Source organism: Arachis hypogaea, chromosome 4 (genome assembly GCF_003086295.3).
Source record: "Arachis hypogaea cultivar Tifrunner chromosome 4, arahy.Tifrunner.gnm2.J5K5, whole genome shotgun sequence".
NCBI classification, from domain to species: Eukaryota; Viridiplantae; Streptophyta; class Magnoliopsida; order Fabales; family Fabaceae; genus Arachis; species Arachis hypogaea.
Genome location: NC_092039.1, coordinates 19,359,418 through 19,382,565, shown reverse-complemented (window position 1 = coordinate 19,382,565; position 23,148 = coordinate 19,359,418). Strand labels below are relative to the sequence as shown.

The following is a 23,148-nucleotide window of genomic DNA, read 5'->3' as shown; positions in this document are numbered from 1 at the left end:
ATGCAAATTATGTTCAAACTCCATCACAATTTGGTAGAGGAACTTGCAAGAACTCCTTTGGTGGAATGGACGCAGTGAAAGATTCTTTGGTAGAGAAGGTAGGTTCTCGAATATAGATGCTAGACCTCAATGTCAAGTTTGCTAAAGATTTGGCCACACAACTATGACATGCTTTCATCACTTTGATTCTTCTTGTCAACATACTCCTCTTGTATTCAACTCATCAACAACATGACAACCTTAACCTCCTCCATCAACCTTTCATACACCTCGAGCATATTTGGCTACTCCATTCACTCTCACTGATTCTTCTTGGTTGCCAGATACTAGTGCAAACCACCATATCACTGGTGATGCACATCATATGCTTACATCATCTGCATATAATGGATCAAATCAAATCTTGCTAGGTAATGGCAAAGGTAGTAGAATTTCACATTATGAAAAATTATTTTTAGTTAGCCTTATACATAAAAAGCTTTCTTATTAGATAAACTATTTCTCTCTCCTGAAATCACATATAATCTTGTGAGTATTCAAAAATTTGCTGCTGATAATCATTGCTACTTTGAATTTCATGATGACGCTTGTCTTATAAAATTTTGGAAAACTCAGAAAATGCTTCTTTGGGGCACACCTAAGCAAGGCATTTATGTTTTTGATTGTGTGGCTGTGACATCTTCTAATTCTACCTGTTATAATCTTGCTCCTATTTCTGATAAAAATAGCAATTTTTATTTTTTTGATTCCAACTCTAGCAATCTTGTTCCTAGGGACTTAATAGCGAAAATTGACTCTTACACACACTGGCATCACAGACTTGGACATTGTGCATCCAAGATTATTCTCAATGTAATGAATAAATACAATGTGAATTCTTCTTCTAAAATTGTTCCTTCCAATGTATGTGAATTTTGTTGCAATGCTAAAATGCATCTCCTTCCCTTATTTATTGATTCTTTTAATGTTTTTGCACCTTTAGAAATAGTATATGGTGACATTTTGATGCGGATTTTCGGAAACTACTATCGGTAAGTGCACCAATTCGTATCAAGTAATACTACAGGAGTGGGTTATTGTTCCTACGAGGATTAACGGACTAAGAAAACAACGGTCAATTGATTAATCTAGTCAGACAATCAAAATTTAGGGTTTTAGAATTCCTTAACATAAAAACAGTAAATAAAATACAGTAAACAATAAATGATTGAGAGAGTAATATGATTAAAAGAGTTAACGTTTCAGAGATGTTGAATTTCAGGAAGAATGCTTTTCACTCTTTACTTTAATCATGCAAGATGTATCTATGGCAAATCATTAGTAATCAAATCCCAATCCCTTGATAATTTAATTTCTCTTAACTTAATAAACTACCAATTTTTTGATTAATTGATTATGAAAAGAGGTGAAGTACGTTCATTGATTTATAAACCACACAATTCACAAGAGTTGACCCTAGTTGATTCGATATCACTTATCAAGTCTAGTTTCAAAAACTTAAAGAATTGTGAGAAAGAGTTTTCAAGCTTAATTCCAAAAACTAAGTTTTCCAATATGATCATTAGAATTTGTTTAAGATTAGAACTATTTTTCAATAGATTCAAACCCTTGTGATGAAGAACGAAAGACTCTTTCTTGAGAAATTATCAATGCATTAATCAAAAGTAGAAAAGCTATAACATTAGTCATTAGAATCAACAGAGCTCTTAACCTTAACCAAGGAGATTACTCGTATTAAGCTTCAAAACAAAAAACAATATCTAAAAAATGGCCAAAAGGTCCTGTCCAAGTTTTTTAGAAGCCTTTATTTTATACTAAACCTAAAACAAAACCTAAAATTCAAATTCAAATTTCATTAAAACAGAATCAAATCAAATCTTTCACAATTAATCTTCAGTTCTCATTGTGATTTAGGTCCAAAACTTAGTGATTCAATCTTTTTGCATGCAACGTAGGCTTGGGTGATACTTAAAGTGCTTGTGGATTCTTGGGCCTTGGGCGTGTGGCACCCCCACCCATTGAAGTGTTGCACGCCAATCTTTTCAAGCCCCTAGGAAGCAGCTCCTTGGGCGTGTGGCACACCCGCTCATTGACATGTTGCACGCCAATTTCTTCAAGTCCCTGGGAATAACCATCTTGAGCATGTGGCACGCCCACTTCTTGACATGTTGCACGCCAATTTTTAACATTGGATGAGGCTTCGAAGGTGTGTAGAAACATCACACCCTTGTTGATTGGCGTGTGGCACGCCATAAATTGCTTCATCCTTGAGGTCTATCCCTGGGTGTGTGGCATGCCCTAGCCTTGGTGTGTTGCATGCTCACTTCCTTTCTTGGCCTGGGAGCCCTTCCTTGGGCATGTAGCATTCCCAACCTTCGCGTGTTGCACGACCACTTTCTTGCTTGAACTGCCTTGTATTGAGCCTCTGAAAAGTTAGTTAAACATGCCATGCCCTTGCAATGGCATGTGGTATGCCACCTTCTCCCTTGGTTCTTCTTTCGGCGTGTGGCATGCCCTCTTGCTAGCGTGTTGCACACTACCTCAAATCTTGAATCATGGGAGCTCATCTTGGCATGTGGCATGCCCCTGTCCTGGCGTGTTGCACACCACCTCCAATGCTTGAATCCTGGGAACTCCACTTGGGCATGTGGCATGCCCTTGTCTTGGCGTGTTGCACGCCAAAGATTTGTGAAGTTTGGGGCCTAAGTTTGGCCCAGCGTGCTATGCCTTTAGATTGGCGTGTGCCACACCTTCCATTTGGCGTGTTGCACGCCAGCTCCTTTGCCTTTTGGAGGGTGCTTTCCTTGTTGGTTCTCTTTGTTCATGCTTTGCTTCCTTTTTGTTATCATTCACCTACAATTATCAAGAAATCAAAGCACTTAAAGTACCAATTGAATAATGTATAAAAGCACATAATTATCAAGCAAAAGTTATCAATTCTTTATAAAAAAAAATACCCAAGAAAAGTACTTAAAATGCTCATGCATCATAACACCAAACTTGAGATTTTGCTTGTTCTCAAACAAACAAAGAGTCATGAATTTAACATTAAAGAGTTCAAGCTTAAAATTCAAGGGTGAATGGTAGCAATTCAAATGGTTTTGGTTAGCCTTTTCACTTATTCACAATTCAACCCAAATGGTTAAAATCTTTTAAGGCATCTATCCTGATTATATTATGGAACCCTTCCTTGAGGCACTTCCTTGAAGCAAGCTTATTTCCTTTTCTTTCACAGCTTATTTTTTTTATGGGATGCTTTGTACCTTGAGCTTAGCTTTGAATCTAAATGCTTTGTTTTCAAGCTTTTCTTGATACATAAGCCCCATAAACACTTGACTGAGAGGCTCTTTGAGCTTATATTTCTTTTACTTTCCTTAATCAGTGGTGCTCAGAATCTTGGACTTCTCTTTCTTGGGGGTGCTTTGCATCTTGAGTGTAGCTGTGACTTCTAAATGCTTTATTTCAAACTTTGCTTAATACATAAACACCACAAGCACTTGACTAGGAGGCTCTTTGAGCTTATGTTTCTTTTCAACATTCCAGTTAGTGGTACTCAGAGCCTTTGGCTTCTCTTTTAACCTCTTTTTTATTAAGTGTTATTCAATATATTTTGCTTCTTCAAGGCTTTGTCAATTGTAAGGATTCTATAATAGTCCTCTAGATTAAAGCCTCAAGCAATTTTGCTCAGTTTGTGTTGAACATTCTAAGTTAGTTTGACCTTCCAAACTCAAATAGTCATGCTCTTTTTGTTCAACCCTTTTTTTCTTTTTATTTCATTCTTGGTACATGATCTTTGCTTGCTTTATGTAATAAGCACAATTACATTGATGGGTGGTAATAAACAAGACATAATAAGTAATTGAAGGAAAGAAATCACAAATGCATTAGATAAGACAAATAAAATAACATACATGCAAACAATTAAAAGGAAAGAAGCACATATAGCAAATAGAATAGAACTCAACCACCTTAATTGTTATTGCTATCATCTCTATCATCTTTCTTATCATCATCTTCATCTTAATCATCTTCATCATCCTCATCATTATTACCTTTGTGTGGTTCTCTGGCTTTCCACATCTCTTGTTGTGGGTCAAGAGATTGCTAATTGATGTTGACATTCTCATGGAAGAGTTAATTATGAATTCAATCACCAACCTTTGGATATGGTGCCATTGCTAGATTAGATACTTGTATTTCCATACATAGCTAGGTAGTTCACTTTGCACTCCATGACTTGCTTGAAATTTTCGAGTATAGCCCATTGATTTTCTTGTTCATATATGATATGATTGATGAGTCTCCCTTGGTTCAATTGTTCCATCCTAAGTTGCTCAAGTGATATGGTCCGTTGTTGCCAATATTTAGGAGGTGGTAGCGATAAGACTTGAGGGATAGAGGATTCTGCTTCTTGAGTTAGTTGCGGTGGAGGCAGTTGTTGAGCTTCCCTTCTTAGTGGCCTTGGCCTTTGCATACGTGGGATGAGCATCACTCTTTTCATTTGTGTGTAATTGGGTGATCCAATCTGATTGAACACATCTTCATCAAACTCCACCCCTGCTTCTTCATAGAGTCTATGAATGAGGTTTGAGGATCTAAGTTTTACTTTCTTTAATACACTTTCAACCATGCGTTGGAGGGAAAATTATTTCCTCCACACTCACCTCCTCTTTGGTCATGATATAGTTGATTACAATGGCTCTTTCTTTAGCCACTTTAGAGTTGTTAGAAGAAAGGATAATGAACCTCCTCACAAACTCAAACTAAACTCTTGCTACCAGAACAAGATAACTTCTTTTCAATTGGTTTGGGTTCCCTTCGACATCATTTTTTATTGGGTCCCAATACACAAATATCATTTATGATATCATCGTACCTTGGATAGTTACTTAGTCTCTGCTCACAGCTCATTATAGAAAAAGAAGAAGAAGATGGATCTCCCAGTTTTAAAACTCTTCATATCGCATTGGGTCCAAAGTCCACAGGTTTACCTCTTACATAGCTCATATAAGAGGATTCTAGTTGTCCATCCATTGCAGGATTTGCATAGAACTCTTGGACTAGCAAGAGTCCCACTTTATTAGGTGGGTTACACAGAGTTGTCCACTTTTGCCTTTGAATTTGTCTGCAGATGCCTGTATAGAGCACTCTTTCTATCTCAAATTCCACATCAGATATTACTATTTTATAGATGTCCACCCATAGAATTGATGTTCATGGAAGAGAGAGAGAAACCTTTTCTCTTCATGTTGAGATTTAGCAGGTGCCTTGCCCTTTTTTTTCTTTAATGAGGATGCATCGGATTTGGAAACCATGGAATGAATAAATATGAATGAAGAAGAACCACAACACCAAACTTAGAAAGTTCCTTGTCCTCAAGCAAGAATATGAGTGTAAGAAGGGAAGGGAGGAACGAAGAGAGGGTGAGGTAGGGAAGAAGGATAGCTTGTGAAGGTGAAGAATGATATGAAATAAAGAAAAGAGAGAGAAGTTTGGTGATGTTTCGATTGGTAAAAGAAGTAGAGAATGAGTGAGGAATGAAGAGTGTGAGTTGCATGAATTTATAATAAAAATAGTAGTGTGGATCGTGTGGTAAGAGATGAGAGTGGAGATCTAATGGTGTGCATGTATGGGTTGTAATCGAAGATCTTTATAAGGAGTGTAAGATGATATAAGAGTGTATAAGAGAATATTATTGGTTGTGGTTTTCGATGATAGTGAGTGGTGTATATATGTGAGAAGGCTAAAGGACAAAATGTATAAATGGATGGAGGCTTTAGGATAAAATGTATAAGTATGAAGTGATGGTGAGTGATTGGCACAGTCAAAGAGGTATTAATGGAAGAGAACCTATGCATGTAGTTGTATGATGACAATGAAGGACTAATGCATATGTTCTTGGTAGATTAATTATCAATGCATGTGATGCATGAGGAATGCAATATAGAGCTAGTAATGTGGCATGAAGTGAGTCAAGAGTTAGGTGCACCTAAGGAATGAAATAAGCCATGCATGCATGCAGGGGAGGGTATTGCATAACCCATCCTCTTTTGCAACAATTGCATATGAAAAATACTTAAATTGAATATAAAAATAGTTGAAGAAGTATGGAAGATAAGATGCCATGCATAGAATGCATTAAAAACTTCCTAAAGGAATAACTTAACTATTGTGATTGCATGGAAAAAATGTGGTGCAGCTAATGAATGCGCCTTGCATAAATAAAATGTGCCAACACCAAACTTAGTGTAGTAATACCAAATTTAATGTGGCACATTCACTATAGAGCTAGGCCAAGTATCCAGTCGAGTGAAATTCGATTAATCTTGGTGGGAGAACACCAAACTTACTCCATACAATGCATACATACTAAAACAAAAATAATTAAATGCTAAATGAAAAGAGCTAGAACAGAAATTACTAAATGATGGGTTGCCTCCCATTAAACGCTTCTTTAATATCACTAGCTTAACGGTGTAGCTTCTTCAAGTGAGGATTTGAGTGGTTCTCTGAAGATCTATATCGCCTCTAAGGTAGTGCTTCAATCTCTGGCCATTAACAGTGAATTTCCTCCCAGAATTCTCTTCCATAACCTCAATATGACCATATGGTGACACTTTGATGATAGTGAAAGGCCCAGACCATCTAGACTTCAACTTTCCTAGGAAGAGCTTTAACCTTGAATTGAAAAGAAGCACCATTTGTCTAGGATCAAATGTTCTTGTGGAGATCCTCTTGTCATGCCACATTTTGGTCTTTTTCTTGTAAAGCTTAGCATTTTTATAAGCCTTCACTCTAAACTCATCAAGTTCATTTAGTTGAAGCAACCTCTTTTCTCCCACAGTCTTTGTATCAAAGTTAAGAAACTTTGTTGTCCAATATGTTATATGCTCCAGTTCCACTAGCAAGTAACAAGCCTTGCCATAGACAAGTTGATAAGGTGGAATCCCAATGGATATTTTGAATGCCGTTTTGAAAGCACAGAGAGCGTCATCAATCTTCTTCGCCCATTCTTTCCTTGAAACTCTCACCATCTTCTTAAGGATTCTCTTGAGTTCTCTATTTGAGATCTTCACTTGGCCACTAGTTTGAGGATGGTAGGGGTGGCCACCTTATGCTTGACTTCATATCTTTGGAGAAGTGTGTCCAATTGTTTTTTACAAAAGTGGCTACCTCTATCACTAATCAAGGTTCTTGGAATACCAAACCTACTGAATATATACTTCTTGAGGAAGCTAAACACTACTTTAGCATCAATGGTAGGCAAAGGTACGGCCTCTACCCACTTAGAAACATAATCAACAATCACTAAGATATAATTATTGGAGTAAGAGGAAGGGAATGGTCCCATGAAATCTATTCCCCACACATCAAACAACTCCACTTTCAGAATAGAATTTTGTGGCATTTTATTCTTTTTGGGCAAACTCCCAACTCTTTGGCATTAGTCACAATTTTTCACAAATTTTCTAGTATCTTTGAAAAGTGTGGGACAATAAAAATCACATTGGAGGACCATTGTTGCAGTCCTTTCTCCACCAAAATGTCCACATATTCAGAACCATGGTAATGTCAGAGAACTTCTTTAGTCTCTTCATCTGAGATGCATATCTGGATTATGCCATCTGAACCCCTCTTGAACAAGTAAGGAACATCCCATAAGAAGTATTTAACATCATGATGTAACTTCTTTGCTTGTTGCTTAGTGAACTCCTTTGGAATGATCCTCCCAGCCTTATAATTTGCTATGTCTGCAAACCAAGGTGTATTGTATATTACAAAGAGTTTCTCATCAGGAAATCCTTCATTTAAGGGGATTTGATGAGCTTGAGATTCCACTGGTTCAATTCTAGAAAGATGGTCAGCTACTTGATTTTCAAAACTCTTTCGGTCTCTAATTTCAATATCAAATTCTTGAAATAGGAGCATTAATCTAATCAACCTTGGTTAGCATCTTGCTTGGTCAAAAGATACTTAAGAGTATAGTGATCAGTGTAGACAATTACTTTTGAACCAATTAAATAGGACCTAAACTTATCAAATGCAAAAATCACAGCTAGAAGTTCTTTCTCTGTTATGGTATAATTCTTTTGGGCATCATTAAGAACACGCTTGCATAATATATTACATGTAATAGCTTCTCTTGTCTTTGCTCCAAAACTACTCCTATTGCAAAATCACTTGCATCACACATTAACTCAAAGGTGAAGTCCAATTTGGGGGAGCAATAATGGGTGCAGAGACAAGCTAAGCTTTAAGAGTTTCAAAAGTATGCAAGCATTCATGATCAAAGATAAAAGAAAGATCAGCAACCAAGATATTGATCAATGATTTAGCAATTTTTGAAAAGTCCTTTATAAATCTCCTATAAAATCTAGCATGATCGAGGAAACTCCTTATTGCTTTCACATTCACATGGGGTGGTAATTTCTCAATTACCTCCACCTTGGCTTTGTCAACTTCTATCCCTTTGTTTGAGACGCGGTGTCCAAGATCAATAACTTAATTTACCATAAAATGACATTTCTCCTAATTCAAAATAAGATTTATTTCTTGGTACCTTCTCAAAACTAAAGCTAGATGTTGTAAGCAAGCTTCAAAAGAATCACCAAAAATAGAGAAATCATCCATAAATACCTCAATGAATTTTTCAACTATGTTAGAAAAAACCTTTGAAAGTAGTAAGAGCATTGAAAAGTCCAAAAGACATGCGGCGGTAGGCAAAGACACCAAACAGGCAAGTGAATACCGTTTTCTCTTGATCTTAGGGTCTACTATAATTTGATTATACCCCGAATAACCATCCAAGAAGCAATAAAATGCATGTCCAGCTAATTTCTCAATCATTTGGTCAATGAATGGTAGTGAGAAATGGTCATTCCTTATAGCGGTATTGAGCCTTCTATAGTCAATACACATCCTCCAACCGGTTATGGTTCTAGTGGGGATGAGTTCATTATTCTCATTGGCAACCATTATGACTCCTCCTTTCTTGGAAATAACTTACACCGGACTCACCCAAAGACTATAAAAAATTGGGTAAATGATTTTGGCTTCCCATAGCTTCATGACCTATTTTCGAACCACCTCTTTCATGATCAGGTTGAGCTGCTTCTGTGCTTGCACCACTAGTTTGGAGTCTTCTTCAAGTAAGATTTTATGCATGTACATTACTGGGCTTATTCCCGTAAGATCACCAATGGTCCACCCAAGAGAACTTTTGTGATATCTCAACACCTTGAGCAAATCTTTTTCCTCATTCAAGCCTAGAAAAGAGCTTATAATCATTGGATATGTATTGTTGTCACCAAAGAAAGCATATTTAAGATTGGGAGGCAGAGGCTTTAGCTTAAGCTTGGGTGCCTCCTCCTCCTTTGCTGGAACATGTGAGGCTTCAAATTCCTTAGGTACTAGGGACTTCTCATTTTTGGCTAAGTCTTTTTCTTCAAGGGGTTTAAGAGAATTGTTGATCTCCTCCTCTTCTAGAGTCTCTTGTAACAAGGGGTCGATTATATCAATCTTCATACACCCTTCAGAATTATTGGGATGTTGCACGGCCTTCAATATATTGAATACAATATGATCATCATGCACTCTTAATATCAACTCACCTTTTTGTACATCAATTAAAGCTCTCCCAGTGTCAAGGAATGGTCTTCCCAAGATAATGGAGGTATTGGTATTTTCTTTCATGTCAAGAATTACAAAATCAGCAGGGAGTATGAATTTACCCACTTTCACCAACAAGTTCTCAACTACTCCATGTGGGAACTTAATGGAATGATCTGCAAGTTGAAGAGAGATCCTTGTGGACTTCAATTCATCAATTTGCATCTTCTTCATCAATGAGAATGGCATGAGATTATTGCTAGCCCCCAAGTCACAAAGAGCTCTTTCAATAGTAATCTCACCAATGGTGCAAGGAATCAAGAAACTCCCGGGATCCTTCAACTTTTGGGGTAAATTATTTTGTATGATTGCACTACACTCCTTATTGAGGACCACTGTTTCATCCTCCCTCCATTTCTTCTTTTTTGCTAGCAACTCCTTCATAAACTTTGCATAGAGAGGCATTTATTCCAAGGCTTCAGCAAAAAGAGTATTAACTTGTAGCTTTCTGAAAACCTTCAAGAACTTAGAGAATTGCTTGTTCTTGGTCTTCTTTTGTAGTCTTTGAGGGTATGAAATTCTAGACTTGTATTCTACCACTTTAACCTCCTCTATTGGTTTCTCTTTTGAAGCTTGAATTGGTTGTGTAGGGGAGTTTGTAGGGACGTGTTTTCCTTGAAGAATGATCTCTTCCATGGCTTTTCCATCTTTCTTGTCATTGCTTGTGGCTTCTTTACCCACCATTTTTTCACTCTTCAAATTGATAGCCTTATATTCTTTTTTTGGGTTTGAAATTGGGTCACTGAAAAAGGAATTTGTGGGTATTTCAGCAATTTGTTTGGCAAGCTAGCCTATTTGAGCTTCCAAGTTTCGGATGGAGGCTTTGGTCTCATGCATAAAATTTATGGTAGATTGGACAAAAGTGAAGGTGTGGTGGGAGAGTTTTTCTAGGGCAATTTCAAGAGAGGAATTTGAGATGGTTTTGTTGATTGTTGTAGTGGTGATGGTTAGTAGGGAGTGTTGAAATTATTTTGATGAGGGTTGTTGTTGAAGTTATTTTGTCTCTGTCCTTGATTACCTCATCCAAAGGTAGGGTGATTTCTCCATCCAGAATTGTAGGTCTTAGAGAAAAGGTCATTCTAAGGTGGCCTAGAAGAGTTCCCCATGTAATTCACTTGTTCAACATAGGATTGGCCAAGTTCATAACCTTCATCTTGAGGGACTTCTCTACTCATGTCATAGGAAAAACCTTGTGTACTCACTGATGAGACTTGCATATGTCCTAGTTGCTGAGGGATTGCTTTGATTTATTGAGACATAGTCTTACTTTGTATTAGAATAGTATCCAGTGTTTCCAACTCCATCACTCCTTTTCTCATTGTTCTTTTTAAGGAATATAAGTATTAATTGTTGGCCACTATCTCGATTAACTCCAAGGCTTTGTCAGTGGTCTTCTTCATGTGCAGAGATCCTTTAGCCGAGTTATCCAATGAGTTTCTTGAAGCAGATAGAGATAATCCCATCATAGAAAATCTGGAGTTAAACCCAGTCAGAGAACATATAAAGGACACTTTCTCAGTATTTCTTTGTATCTCTCCCAAGCTTCATAAAGAGATTCTTCATCTTGTTGTCTGGATATTCATTCTCAACTTTGTCAACCTTTAAGGTGAAAAAAATTTGGTTAAGAACTTGCTGAGCAAATCATCCCATGTTGCTATGCTCTTCTTTGGTTGAGTTTAAAGCTAATGCTTGCCCCGTTCCGTTACAGAGAATGGGAATAACAACTACTAAATTTCAGCAAGGACTCCATTAGTTTTGACCGTGTCACAGATTTGGAGAAAGTTGGAGATGTGCTGGTTAGGATCTTCTTGAAAACTCCCACCAAATTGGCAATTTTGTTGTACCAAGGTGATGAGTTGGGACTTCAGTTCAAAGTTGTTGGCATTTACATTAGGTGTTACAGTACTACTTCCACAATTTTCAGGATTGGGAGTAGTGAAAGACCCAAGAGTCCTCCTAGCTAGCTGGGCATTAATGACATTGTGGACAATGGCATTATTGTTGTTCTCTGCCATGTTAATTTCAATTTCTTCTTCAATTCTCTAGTCTCTGATTTGTTTTATCTGTCGCCGGAGGGTCCTTTCCATTTTAGGATCGTATTGAAGAGGCTCTTTATTCTTATTGCTCTGCATAAACACTAAAAAAATAAGGAAAATTGAAATTTTCTACGTCAAAGTGAAGGGAATTCCCAGTGAGGTAAATAACAAAAAATAAACAAAAAGAAAAAAGTCTAATCTAGGTAATAAATTAATTGGTTTGTTGTTAATTTCAATTAATCCACGGCAACAACACCAAAAACTTGATGCAGATTTTCGCAAACTACTATCGACAAGTGCACCGAGTCATATCAAATAATACTACGGGAGTGGGTTATCATTTTCATGAGGATTAACAGACTAAGCAAGCAATGGTCAGTTGGTTAATCTAGTCAGGCAATCAAAATTTAGGATTTTAGAATTCGTTAACACAAAATTAGTGAATAAAATAAGGCAAACAGTAAATGATTAAGAGAGTAATATGATTAAAAGAGTTAACATTTTAGAGATGTTGAACTTCAGGAAGAATGTTTTTCACTCTCTACTTTAATCATGCAAGATATATCTATGGCAAATCATTAGTAATCAAATCACAATCCCTTGATAATTCAATTTCTCTTAACTTAATAAACCACTAATTCCTTGATTAATTGATTATGAAAAGAGGTGAAGTACATTCACTAATTTATAAACCCTACAATTCACAAGAGTTAACCATAGTAAATCCGATGTCACTTATCAAGTCTAATTTCAAAACTTAAAAAGAATTGTGAGAAAGAATTTTCAAGCTTAATTCCAAAACCAAGTTTTCCAATATGATAATTAGAATTCAGTTAAGATTAGAACTATTTCCCAATATCTTCAAATTCTTGTGATGAAAAACAAAAACTCTTTCTTAAAAAACATCAATGTATTAATCAAAAATAGAAAAGCTATAACATTAATCCATTAGAATCAATAGAGTTCCTAATCTTGACCAAAGAGATTAATGACTCATGCTAAGCTTCAAAACCAAAAACAATATCTAAAAAATAGCCAAAAGGTCATGTTCAAGTTTTTCAGGAGCCTTTTATACTAAACCTAAAACAAAACCTAAAATACAAATTCAAAATTCATTAAAAAAATTAGATCAAATATTCTGCAATTAATATTCAATTCTCATTGTGATTCAGGTCCAAAACTTAGTAATTTAATCCTTCTGCATGCAATGTGGGCATGGGTGATACATGAAGTACTTGTGGATTCTTGGGTCTTGGACGTGTGGCACACCCACCCATTGGTTTGTTGCACGCCACTCTTTCTAAGTCCCTAGGAAGCAACTTCTTGGGTATGTGGCACACCCACTCCAACACGCTAACTTTTAACACTGGATGAGGCTTCGAAGGCGTGTAGAAACGACACACCTTTATAGTGAATTATTTGTTACTGATCCAGCATCTAAAACATAAAATCAGTTTCCTCACACTTCTTTAGTGTTTCCACTAAGCACTCCCTCTACTTATACCCTTTCCAATAACTCTACTCAAAACCAAATTGTCACCATTCTTCAATCCATCTCTACTCATAATCTTCATCATACCAATTCTACATCATCACATTGTCATTCACAGTATGCAGAATAACCTCAGACACCTACTCCCCTACCTCACTTTCACAAAAATCAAACTACTCTTTTACATACTCAGCTTTATTCTGATAGCATTCGAATATTAGGAATAGAAATCCAGTTTGGTAGTACACCGAAAACTCAAATTATTTCAAATAAGCACCTATGCAAACCTGGTTGAAATCGAGTATTACAAAACCAAAATTATACACTGCCTTGACCTACACACAACCAGATTTAATTGATAATGTTCCTACTAGTATTAATCAGGGTTTAAAATCTTTACATTGGCGCCAAGCTATGATTGAAGAACTTACTGCTCTCTTTAAAATAAAAACATGGAGTATTGTTACTACTCCTGCTCCCAAAAACTCCAAAGTCATTAGCTGTCGATGGATTTATGCCATCAAATGCCACCCTAGGACACTACAAGAAAAACTCTAAATACCGTCGAATTTAGCATCGCAAATTAACGTTGACTTTACTGGCGGATTTACTGACAGTTTAGGTGTCAAATATGTAAGGTCAAATCATTACTAATGGATTTTCATTTCTGACGATAAATTTGCCGGCAATAATTGGAGAGAAAATGGGAAAAATAGGTGCAAAATTAAGCATAGGATTTACCGGCGGATGTTTCTTCCGGTAAACCCAATTAGTGGAACGCTGCGTTTTTGTGACCTGCAATGCACGCCAGATTTATCCGCCAGTAAATCTAACGGTAACGAGCCCTAAAATTTGAAGTATGAACCATCTCCCACTTCATTTCGAATCGCCGCCTCTTCTCTACTCACTATTTATTGCCCACTTTCTCTCTAACCCTCTCCCACTTTCGCCAGCCCACTAACATTCTCCCGTTGCTGCTATGGTCGGTACTGCCGCCGCCCCCTTCTCTATTCTCTTCTCTACTTTTGCATTCTAGGTTCTTCTTTATTTTAATATTAATATCAATCTTTGTTTTAGTTATCCTTAGTATTATTATAGGTTTTAGTTGTTAATTAGTATTATGCTCGAGTTAGATTTAATTTTTAATTTTAGGGGGATTTAGGTTGTTAAGATAGGTTAAATTTAAAGTATTATATTTTAAGTTGTTGAAAAGTGTTTAGAATTATGAATGAATTAATCAATTAAAATTGTTTGTTTGGATATTCTGTTGGAAATATTGTGAATTATTGTAGCTAGTATATTGTTAATGTTGACTTCTTGTCAATTAGAGTTGAAAGAATGCTTGGTTGTGCTATTTGATATGTTTAATGCTTTTGAATACCAAGTATTCGATAATATGCCTCTTGTAATAATTGAGTTTTTGATTATATGTAGTGATATAATATCACATTAGTTTGTTTGTGAACTTACTTTCAATCACTACATATCACACTTAAAAACTTTACTTTTGCACAAATTCACCATGAATTATTGTTGTCTTTTGTATATCTATTAATATTTTTAGATTTGGTGAATTTAATCGAGTTTTAACTGATATTGTGGATTGAGATTGGTTGAATTTGTGGGAGCCGTAAAGGTGGATATATGTCAAATTTTAGGGGAGGTTATGTCAAAATTTTTTTTAAACAATATAGATGTTGAAGGATTTGTATTGTATATGCTAATTAGTGTTAGACAACAGGTAGCAGATGTATCACGAGTCGGCCTCGTGGTCGTAGTTGAGAGAGGGTTTTCACTAGTATCCCAGGGAGTTCTCAGTCATCGCCCTCTATCCCGACTACTACGTCGACCCCTGTGACGTCATAGGAAGGTCAACCAGACTAGCAGTTCATCATGATCCTGAACCCAACTGTGTGGCTCCTTCTGCTACTCCCCTTCCAAATCCAACGATAGAAACCATAGCGCTGGAATCCTCTAATGTGTCCCAATCAGATGCCCCTCCACCATCGCCCGTTATACGGATGACGATTTGGCCTAATGTCATGTCGGCGTGAGTACTACTTTAATGTCTTTCATTTTACAATCTATTTTGAATTTGTTAAGTTTTACGTGTTTGTTAATCTTAAGTTTTTCATCGATAGGTTTGCACCAAACAACAATGCATATACACAGTGTAAGAACCGCAACTAATCAACCGGTTAATTAAGTGATTAATTGCCCAAATTAGATTCCAAAAATTTAGAGAGAGAATTTGGAGATTTAAAGGTGATTTTTGGACTCAGTGAGTCTTTCTGAGTCAGAAAATGTGCATTCTACGAAAAAACGTGAAAAATCGCGAACCGACAGTTGAACCAGTTGAACCGGTTCAAGTCTGCCTGGTACCGCACGAGAAAAGTGAAAACCGTCAAAAAACCTTAGAAAAACATTAGAAACGAAAAACCGGGCTTTAATTTTAAAGATTTGGCCCGAAGTTAGGCCAAACGGGCTAAAAACGCTAACGGGTTGGACCGGACCCAAGTTGGGCCCAAGCCCAACATATAAATACACTTAAATGAACCCATTTCAACCACTTTCACCCTCATAACCTAAACACAACAGCAGCTGAAGCGAGGAGAGAGGTGAGAGCTTTTCACCATTGTTACTATTCACTTCAAACTTCCCAAGCTCATATCTTGAGCTACGGAGCTCCGATCGCCGCACCGTTTGTGGCTACGCGTTTCTTGTGAAGAGCTCTACAAAAACCACCCAAGAAACCCTCAAGGTAATCACGAAATCTTCCCAGTTTCTCTCTTCAAAATTTCGGGTTTTATTAGAGTTTTGGGTTAAATGGGTTTTTGTGATTTTGGATGTTTAGGTTTGCTCTAATCCTTGCTTAGCTTTGGATTTGTGTTATCAAATCTATTGAGAAAGGTAAAATCTCTTAAACCCTTGTGAGATTATGCTTATGTTGAACCCTAGGTTAATTTGTGGTGATTTATATGTATATAATTTGATTATTGTGGCTTTGGGAGCTTTTGGAACTTATTTGTGCTTGTTGGAGTGAATTTGAAAGCTTGGATTGTGGTTGGAAGCTTGTTGGTGCTCATTTTGAGTTTGGGTGCATAAAGGGAATCGGCCAAGGTATGGTTTCGATTTTCTCTATGTAGTATATAATATTCATGGACACTTAGGCTAGTTGACCCTAAGATAGGATTGAATGTTGTTGGTGTATGAATGATTATGTGTAAATTGATGTTAATTGTTGGTGTCCTTGGAATATTGTGATTAAGGATGATTATGGAGAATTGTTGGTGTTAATGAGTATTGATGATTAGTGTTGTTGATGAGGTTGTTGGTATTTAATGATTGATGATGAATAATAATGTTGTTGGAATTTAATGATTATACAGGTTGATGAGGGATGTATGATTTATTGTTGTTGATGAGGGTTTGTTGATGTGGTTGATAATGGATGATAAATATTGATATTTTTGGTAATTGAAGGTGAGTGTTGGGATTGTTGATAAATGGTTATATTGATGTTGATAGTATGATGTTGGAGTTTGATGTTGAAATTAATAATGATGATGGTTAGTAAGGGTATTATTATGTATTTGATAGTGAGAATTGATGATTATATATGGTGGAGTGGTAAATTGGATATGGAAAATGGTAAATTCTGATATGTGATAGAATTGATGTGGTTTTGGTTGGATTGGGTTATGAAAGTTGGTAACTTGAGATTCTTGTGAGTCTTGGTAAAAGTTGACTTTTGGTGAACCTTGTCTAATCATAACTTATGCCTTGGTTTTCAAAATCTATTGAAATTAGTTTAGCATTAAAGCTTATTGAAAACTGTTCGAATCGATATAAAGTTTGTAAAAAAATTGGAATTTGGTAGAGGAAGTTATGATCATTCAAAGTTGGTGTTAAAAATCTGAAATTTTCCAAAGTTGCAGAATTTCATTACTTCTTATATGTGCGGGTGCACACATCCTGTTTCTCAAAAATTTATTTGTTTTTAACTATTTTGCCTTTTCAACAAGGTTGTAAGCTTCTATAACAGCATTTTAAGACATTTGGGCCTAGTTTTGAGTATTAGAACATGGGATATAAATTAAGGCTCTAGTACATGATTTTAAGGTAAATTAGAAAAGGGAGGCCTAGGTTTCTGGCGTGCTGAGAATGGTTTGACGTTAGGTGAAGGATGATTGGTATATGAGATGAGGAATGATAGACTTTTGGTATTTGGAAACTGAGTTATAAAGGGACAGTGGTTGAGATGAGTCGGAGACTCGGATTGAAGTGATGGATCTATGTATGCTGAAAATACTTTTGAAAACCATTGAAATAATATTTTTACATGATATTTTGAGACGCTATGCGCCTGGGAGGGACGGTGGTTAATCTCGCTTGTCGAGGTAGCGGCGGCGGCGTAAGGACGGTGGTTAATCCCGCTTACGTTGAGATGTGAGGTCTGAGGCAAGAATATCCTGCTTGCATCCCTTCGGATCTATAGGGCGAGCAGGCACCGGTACCTGGACAGTGATGCGGGCACTATATCTCGGGGGTTCCCATATGAGAAATCCGAAGGGCGATGTCTCCATGGAGATGTGTCGGGTTGGCAGTTGAACCGACAATGTGATATCACAGCCAGTAGGGCAGGCATTCATCATATGCATTTCCTATCTGCTTGTATGCTTTGTCTACTTGTAATGGTTTGCCTAATTGAATAACATGCTTACTTGCTATCTGAATTATTTGCCATATATGCTACTACTTGTGCTTTACTTGCTTTGAACATTATCTGTGTTTTCTGTTGGGATTGAGGAGGTTCAGAAGGCGGTGGCAATGGGATCGCATGGAGGATCGATTGGTGAAGGATGTGGGACAGTGGTGTTTGGTTAGAGTAGAAATCCCTTAAGATAGATAACCTGGTTTATTTAAGTCAAGTTGGTATATTATGCTTAAATGTTTTAGAATGCTTTAAGTTGAATCTTGTGATTGATATGAAGCTTAGGATTGCCTTTGGCGTCCCGGAGTCTTATATCCTATATCACTGGGAACTGTTACCATACTGAGAACCGCCGGTTCTCATACCATATTGTTGTTGTGTTTTTCAGATGCAGGTCGTAACTCACCTCAGTGAGTTGCTTTGGTTGGTGACAGGAGCGGAGAATCTTGGATCATTTTGGAGTTCTTTTTGGTTTATTTTGTTTATACATATCTCCTTTTGTATTTTGTTTTGCCTAGAGGCATGTATTTGAGAGAACAAAACTTGTATAAGCTGTTTTCACTGTATGGTTTTGTATATTAGTATATGGCTAGCCGGCTTAAACTCCTCGAGTCGTGACTAGTTCCCCATGATATTATATACTTATCTTTTGTTATATATTCTCTGTTTCTTATGCCTTAAGCTAGTAGCTCCGTTAGTACGTTTGTGCTTCGAAATTCTGTTTTTGAGCTATATCTTTCATCGGGCTTCTAGATTATACTATTCTTTCTATATGTATATATATATATATATATATATGTGTGTGTGTGTGTGTGTGTGTGTGTGTGTGTGTGTGTGTGTGTGTGTGTGTGTGTGTGTGTGTGTGTGTGTGTGTGTGTGTGTGTGTGTGTGTGTGTGTGTGTGTGTGTGTGTATTATGTATGAGTTTAGAACTGTCGTAATCTCTGATTGACCTTGGCTTTACAACGCAAGGTAAGGCTTAGGCTAATTAGGGTGTTACACACAGGAGCTATCCAATGTGATTAAGTCCATGTACGACAACCCATGACCAAGCTATACGAAGATCCTTGCTGAGACCAGATAGCGATGGTTTCAAAAGTGGGTAGTAAGAACCCAATGTTTTTGAATTAACTGTATTTTAATGTTGTTGAATTACTTTGTACATGAGAAATTTATATAGGATAGGAAACATGATCTCATGATCAAGAAGATCTACGACTACTAAATAGCTAGACAGCTTCAGCATATGATGTAGGATGTTCGTGAGGGGCGCAACTGCCTCACAATTTGGATCCGTCCAGATATTAAAAGGGCACTAGACAATCATTTTAGTACTAATGAGGGATTCAGGCGTCACCGTATGACGAATAGAGCTAACAGGGCATTGCTGTGGTTGTCGAAGTATACCGGTGAGTCGACAACTTTCATGAAAACGAAGAGCAGTTTGGTATGTACTTTGCTAATCTTTGTTAATTATTACTTGAATTCATTGTTACTTGATTTATTTTATTACTTGGTTTCAATATGTGTAGTCTAAGTCATTGGAACATGAGGCGACATTGGCAGAGACCTTCAAATATACTCATACATTGAAGACCAACAAAGAAAGATTTGCTGATGAGCAGTCTGTGGCTCATTATGTAAGTTTTCAATTAATTCTATGTTTGAAATGTATCCGGTTTAAATTCAATTAACTGTCATCCTAATCACAATGTGTGTTACACAGGAGGACTATACGCAGAGATTAGAGACTGTGACCCAGCAATCTCAGCCTAGGGGGACAACCCCAGGTCTGTTGCCTAAATCGTCGATCCTGATAGGGTTTGGCGTGACTCCACCTTTGAGCTCTATAAGAACCGTGTCTACAAGTTGGGGTCGTTCTTCGCCAGCATCTTCCGCACCTCCACATTGGCGGCTTCATCTGCCTCTGCTTTTGCCACCAGCCCTGCCGATCTCGAGGAAGTCATCGATTTGAGGGATTAGGTGCAGAAGCTCACACAGAAGATTCACCAACAAGCTCAGCAGTCTGACGAGAGGTACAATGAGCTTCTTACACGCGTGGGAGCCACCGATTCCCTCGGGCTACAGCTGAAGGAGGACCTAGAGCGGCTAGAATATTTGCGAGCTGAGAGCAGATAGCGATATACAACGAGCAGATGTGTGCTAGAGGCAGCGTCGCTGCTGGTGGGGCACCGACGTCACCACCTAATCCACCGCCTCAATAGGGTGAAGACGATGACGACGACGATTATTGGGATCTGTAGAGTTTAGGAATTTTATTTGTTTTATGTGTATGTCATTGTATTTTACTTCTTTGACTTTTTATTATATTCAAACCCTTGATATTTAAAATTATTAGTTGATTTCTGGTATTAGAATTTGTACACTAATTTTGTAAAAAAAAGAAATTAAATTTGACTACTAATTGTGCATTAATTGTAAAAAAAATTTGCTTACCTATAGATTTATCGGCAGGCAAATTCAACGATAAATGGGCGCCAAAAAACATAATATGACGCCAAAAATTACCGTTGAAAATATTGGACAGTAATGAACTGCTTATTTTGTCGTATTTATTGCAAATTCCAACGCAAAATCTACTAGTAATTACCATCGGACAAAATAATTCGTCAATAACTTTTTTTACATCATTTATACCATTAGATACATTCCGTTGATAAATCTAGCTATATTCATCATTTTTTTATAGTGATAGTGATATATTGAAATATAAAACCCGCTTGATTGCCAAAGACAATCATCAAATTAAGAGCATTGATTATGATCAGGTTTTTTTCTCTGTTATTAAATCCACAACAATTCGGATTGTACTTACTATTGCATTGAAAAATTATTGGCAAATTCACCAATTTGATTTCAACAATGTATTTTTAAACGGGGACTTGCAAGAACTTGTTTTGATGAAACAACCACTAGCTAGACTCTTGTACAAGATGCTAATATTCAAGTCTATCGATTACATAAGTTTTATATGGACCAAGGTCAAAAATGCTTAACTTATCCACCGCATTGGCTTAATTTGATTTTCTAAAAGTCAAATTAGATCATTCTTTATTTGTTATAGGCTATAGCATTCTTTTATCATAGACTGATGTACTCTTGGTTTTCATTCTTTTTTTTTCTTTTCTCTATAGTTTGGGAATGAGGCATGTATTTTATAAGAGGAAAGGGGGCGTAAGGGAATGGGCCTCTGGCCCAGAGTCTCATTTTACAAAGAACAATGTTCATATAATGGGCCTTGAAAGGGTCGATGAAGTTTGAAATCATATTTTTGACTGTTTCTTTTCCACTGATTTTCTCAAGTTGGTTGATGAAATTTAAAATCTTGCTGATGTTGATAAAGGCCTGTTAACCATATAAAGCATAGCGGACTACATAACCCAAAAATGAGATTTAATTAATTACAAAAAAAAGACAATTGTCTCGCCAACAAAAAATATTAAGAAAATTGTTGGACTTCCGAAATTAGTGGAGAAATTTAATAGTGTAATGACAGATTAAAGACCAAAAAACAACTCTGTAGGTTGTTTTTTTTTCCTGTATCCTGATGTTAACAAAAAAATAATAAAAACAAAAAAACCGATAGCATTTATAATACACAAAGTTTTAATGTAAGATCAGGCCCATGAACAAAGAAAAAAAGTTTTAACATATCACATTTTATCAGATCTCTAACCAATTCAACCTATGAAAACATGACAAGGAAAAAAAACTATGCAAAAGAAATTTGTTTCATGCATTAAATACATGTATAATTAGATTCATCATATAATTACATACAAATTACAATGGAGAATAATTTATCTTTTGAAAAGTACCAGAAAAATTGCCTGCCTTTATTATTTGTCCCAAAAATAATATTTGGTTTCCGCATTCAATACATTATCCTCATACAGTTATAAATTCAAATACAATAATATGAACCTTTTATTGCAAACATGTGTAATTAGTTGTCTACATCTTTTAAATTGAATTGGAATTGCAATTCAAGAGTGTATTATTTGGCTCCTTGGATCTGTCTCTTGGGGGGATCCAAGAGATGTCAATTGAAATATTATTGGAAGAAAACTTGTTTATGTCTGCTTCTATTATTTATGTTTAGTCTTCTGTTTGGTGTTTTCGAGTTTCGACTCTTTCTCACCACAAAGTTTCAGCCTATCCTCCTTTTCGTTACTTTATTTATTTTAGGATAAATGCTAGAAAATTATCAGAATCTGTTGTTTTTTATTATCAATTAGTCATTTATATTTAAAAATATGAATTAAAATATGCTGTTGTATTACTAAACTAAAAAAAACTAAACTAAAAAAATTAAATTGATAATTAAATAATGATAAATAATAATAAATTCTAATAGTCTTAGTATTTCTGATATTTTAGGGTTGGAAAAGAAAGCATTTTGAAGCACGAGAATGATGAATTGATGAGTGAAGGGGGATAAAGTTGGTGAGATTTGGTCAGATCTTATCACTCTTACTTTTTTCTCTCCTAAGGACACTGTTATGAAAGAAAATATGAGTTTGTTAGTTATTACATAGTGACGAAAGAATGCAAGTGTAAGAAAGAGATAGCATGTATCTATATGCTCACCAGTCGCTATAGCCTTATGCAAGCAAAACTATGTTTATACTTCCTTTGGATCCTTGTGACTTTGTGAGTGGTTTCTTTATTAAAAAAAAAAAACATTCTTATTAGGTATATTAATAAATGTATATTTTTTAGGATAAAATTCATATTTTATATTTTCTTGCATTTTATTAGTCGCATTTAATATTAATAAAATATATACATAAAAGTTAAGTATATAATGCTTTCTTTTATTTTAAATATATACATCTTTTATAATATCTATAGTATAATTTTTTTTTGTGTGAATACAAGTAAAATGCCTACGATATTTAATTAAATCTCTCATAATCTCTTATGTTGTTTGTTTGCTTATCGAATACCATTGATCATGAAAAATAACTATCAACACCGCTTCTTTTAATATGAATCACATGAAGATAACACTGACTTTAGAGTCAAAAGTAGCCTCTTTTTATAACAAAGTTGTGCATGAAATATATATCGTGCCACTAAGGTTATTGTCAATGTTAGCCACTCCAGTTTGTTAGTTAATTAATGATATTTGCTACGGTACGTTAATAAATTCATATGTATCAATACGTTAAAAATATAGATAAATAGTAATAAGTTATGTGAAATTTATTTTTC

General features: G+C 36.0%; 2 protein-coding genes across 2 annotated transcripts; both read right to left on the bottom strand.

Annotated features, from left to right (window-relative positions):
* Positions 1 to 6,485: 6,485 nt before the first annotated feature.
* On the bottom strand, positions 6,486 to 7,034 carry LOC112794721 (uncharacterized). The gene has a single exon (XM_025836704.1). It carries the CDS (start codon positions 7,032 to 7,034, stop codon positions 6,486 to 6,488), a length of 549 nt encoding a protein of 182 aa, XP_025692489.1.
* A 2,038-nt stretch (positions 7,035 to 9,072) lies between these two features.
* LOC112794720 (uncharacterized) lies at positions 9,073 to 10,074 on the bottom strand. Its single transcript, XM_025836703.1, has one exon. It carries the CDS (start codon positions 10,072 to 10,074, stop codon positions 9,073 to 9,075), a length of 1,002 nt encoding a protein of 333 aa, XP_025692488.1.
* Between the last annotated feature and the right edge of the window lie 13,074 nt (positions 10,075 to 23,148).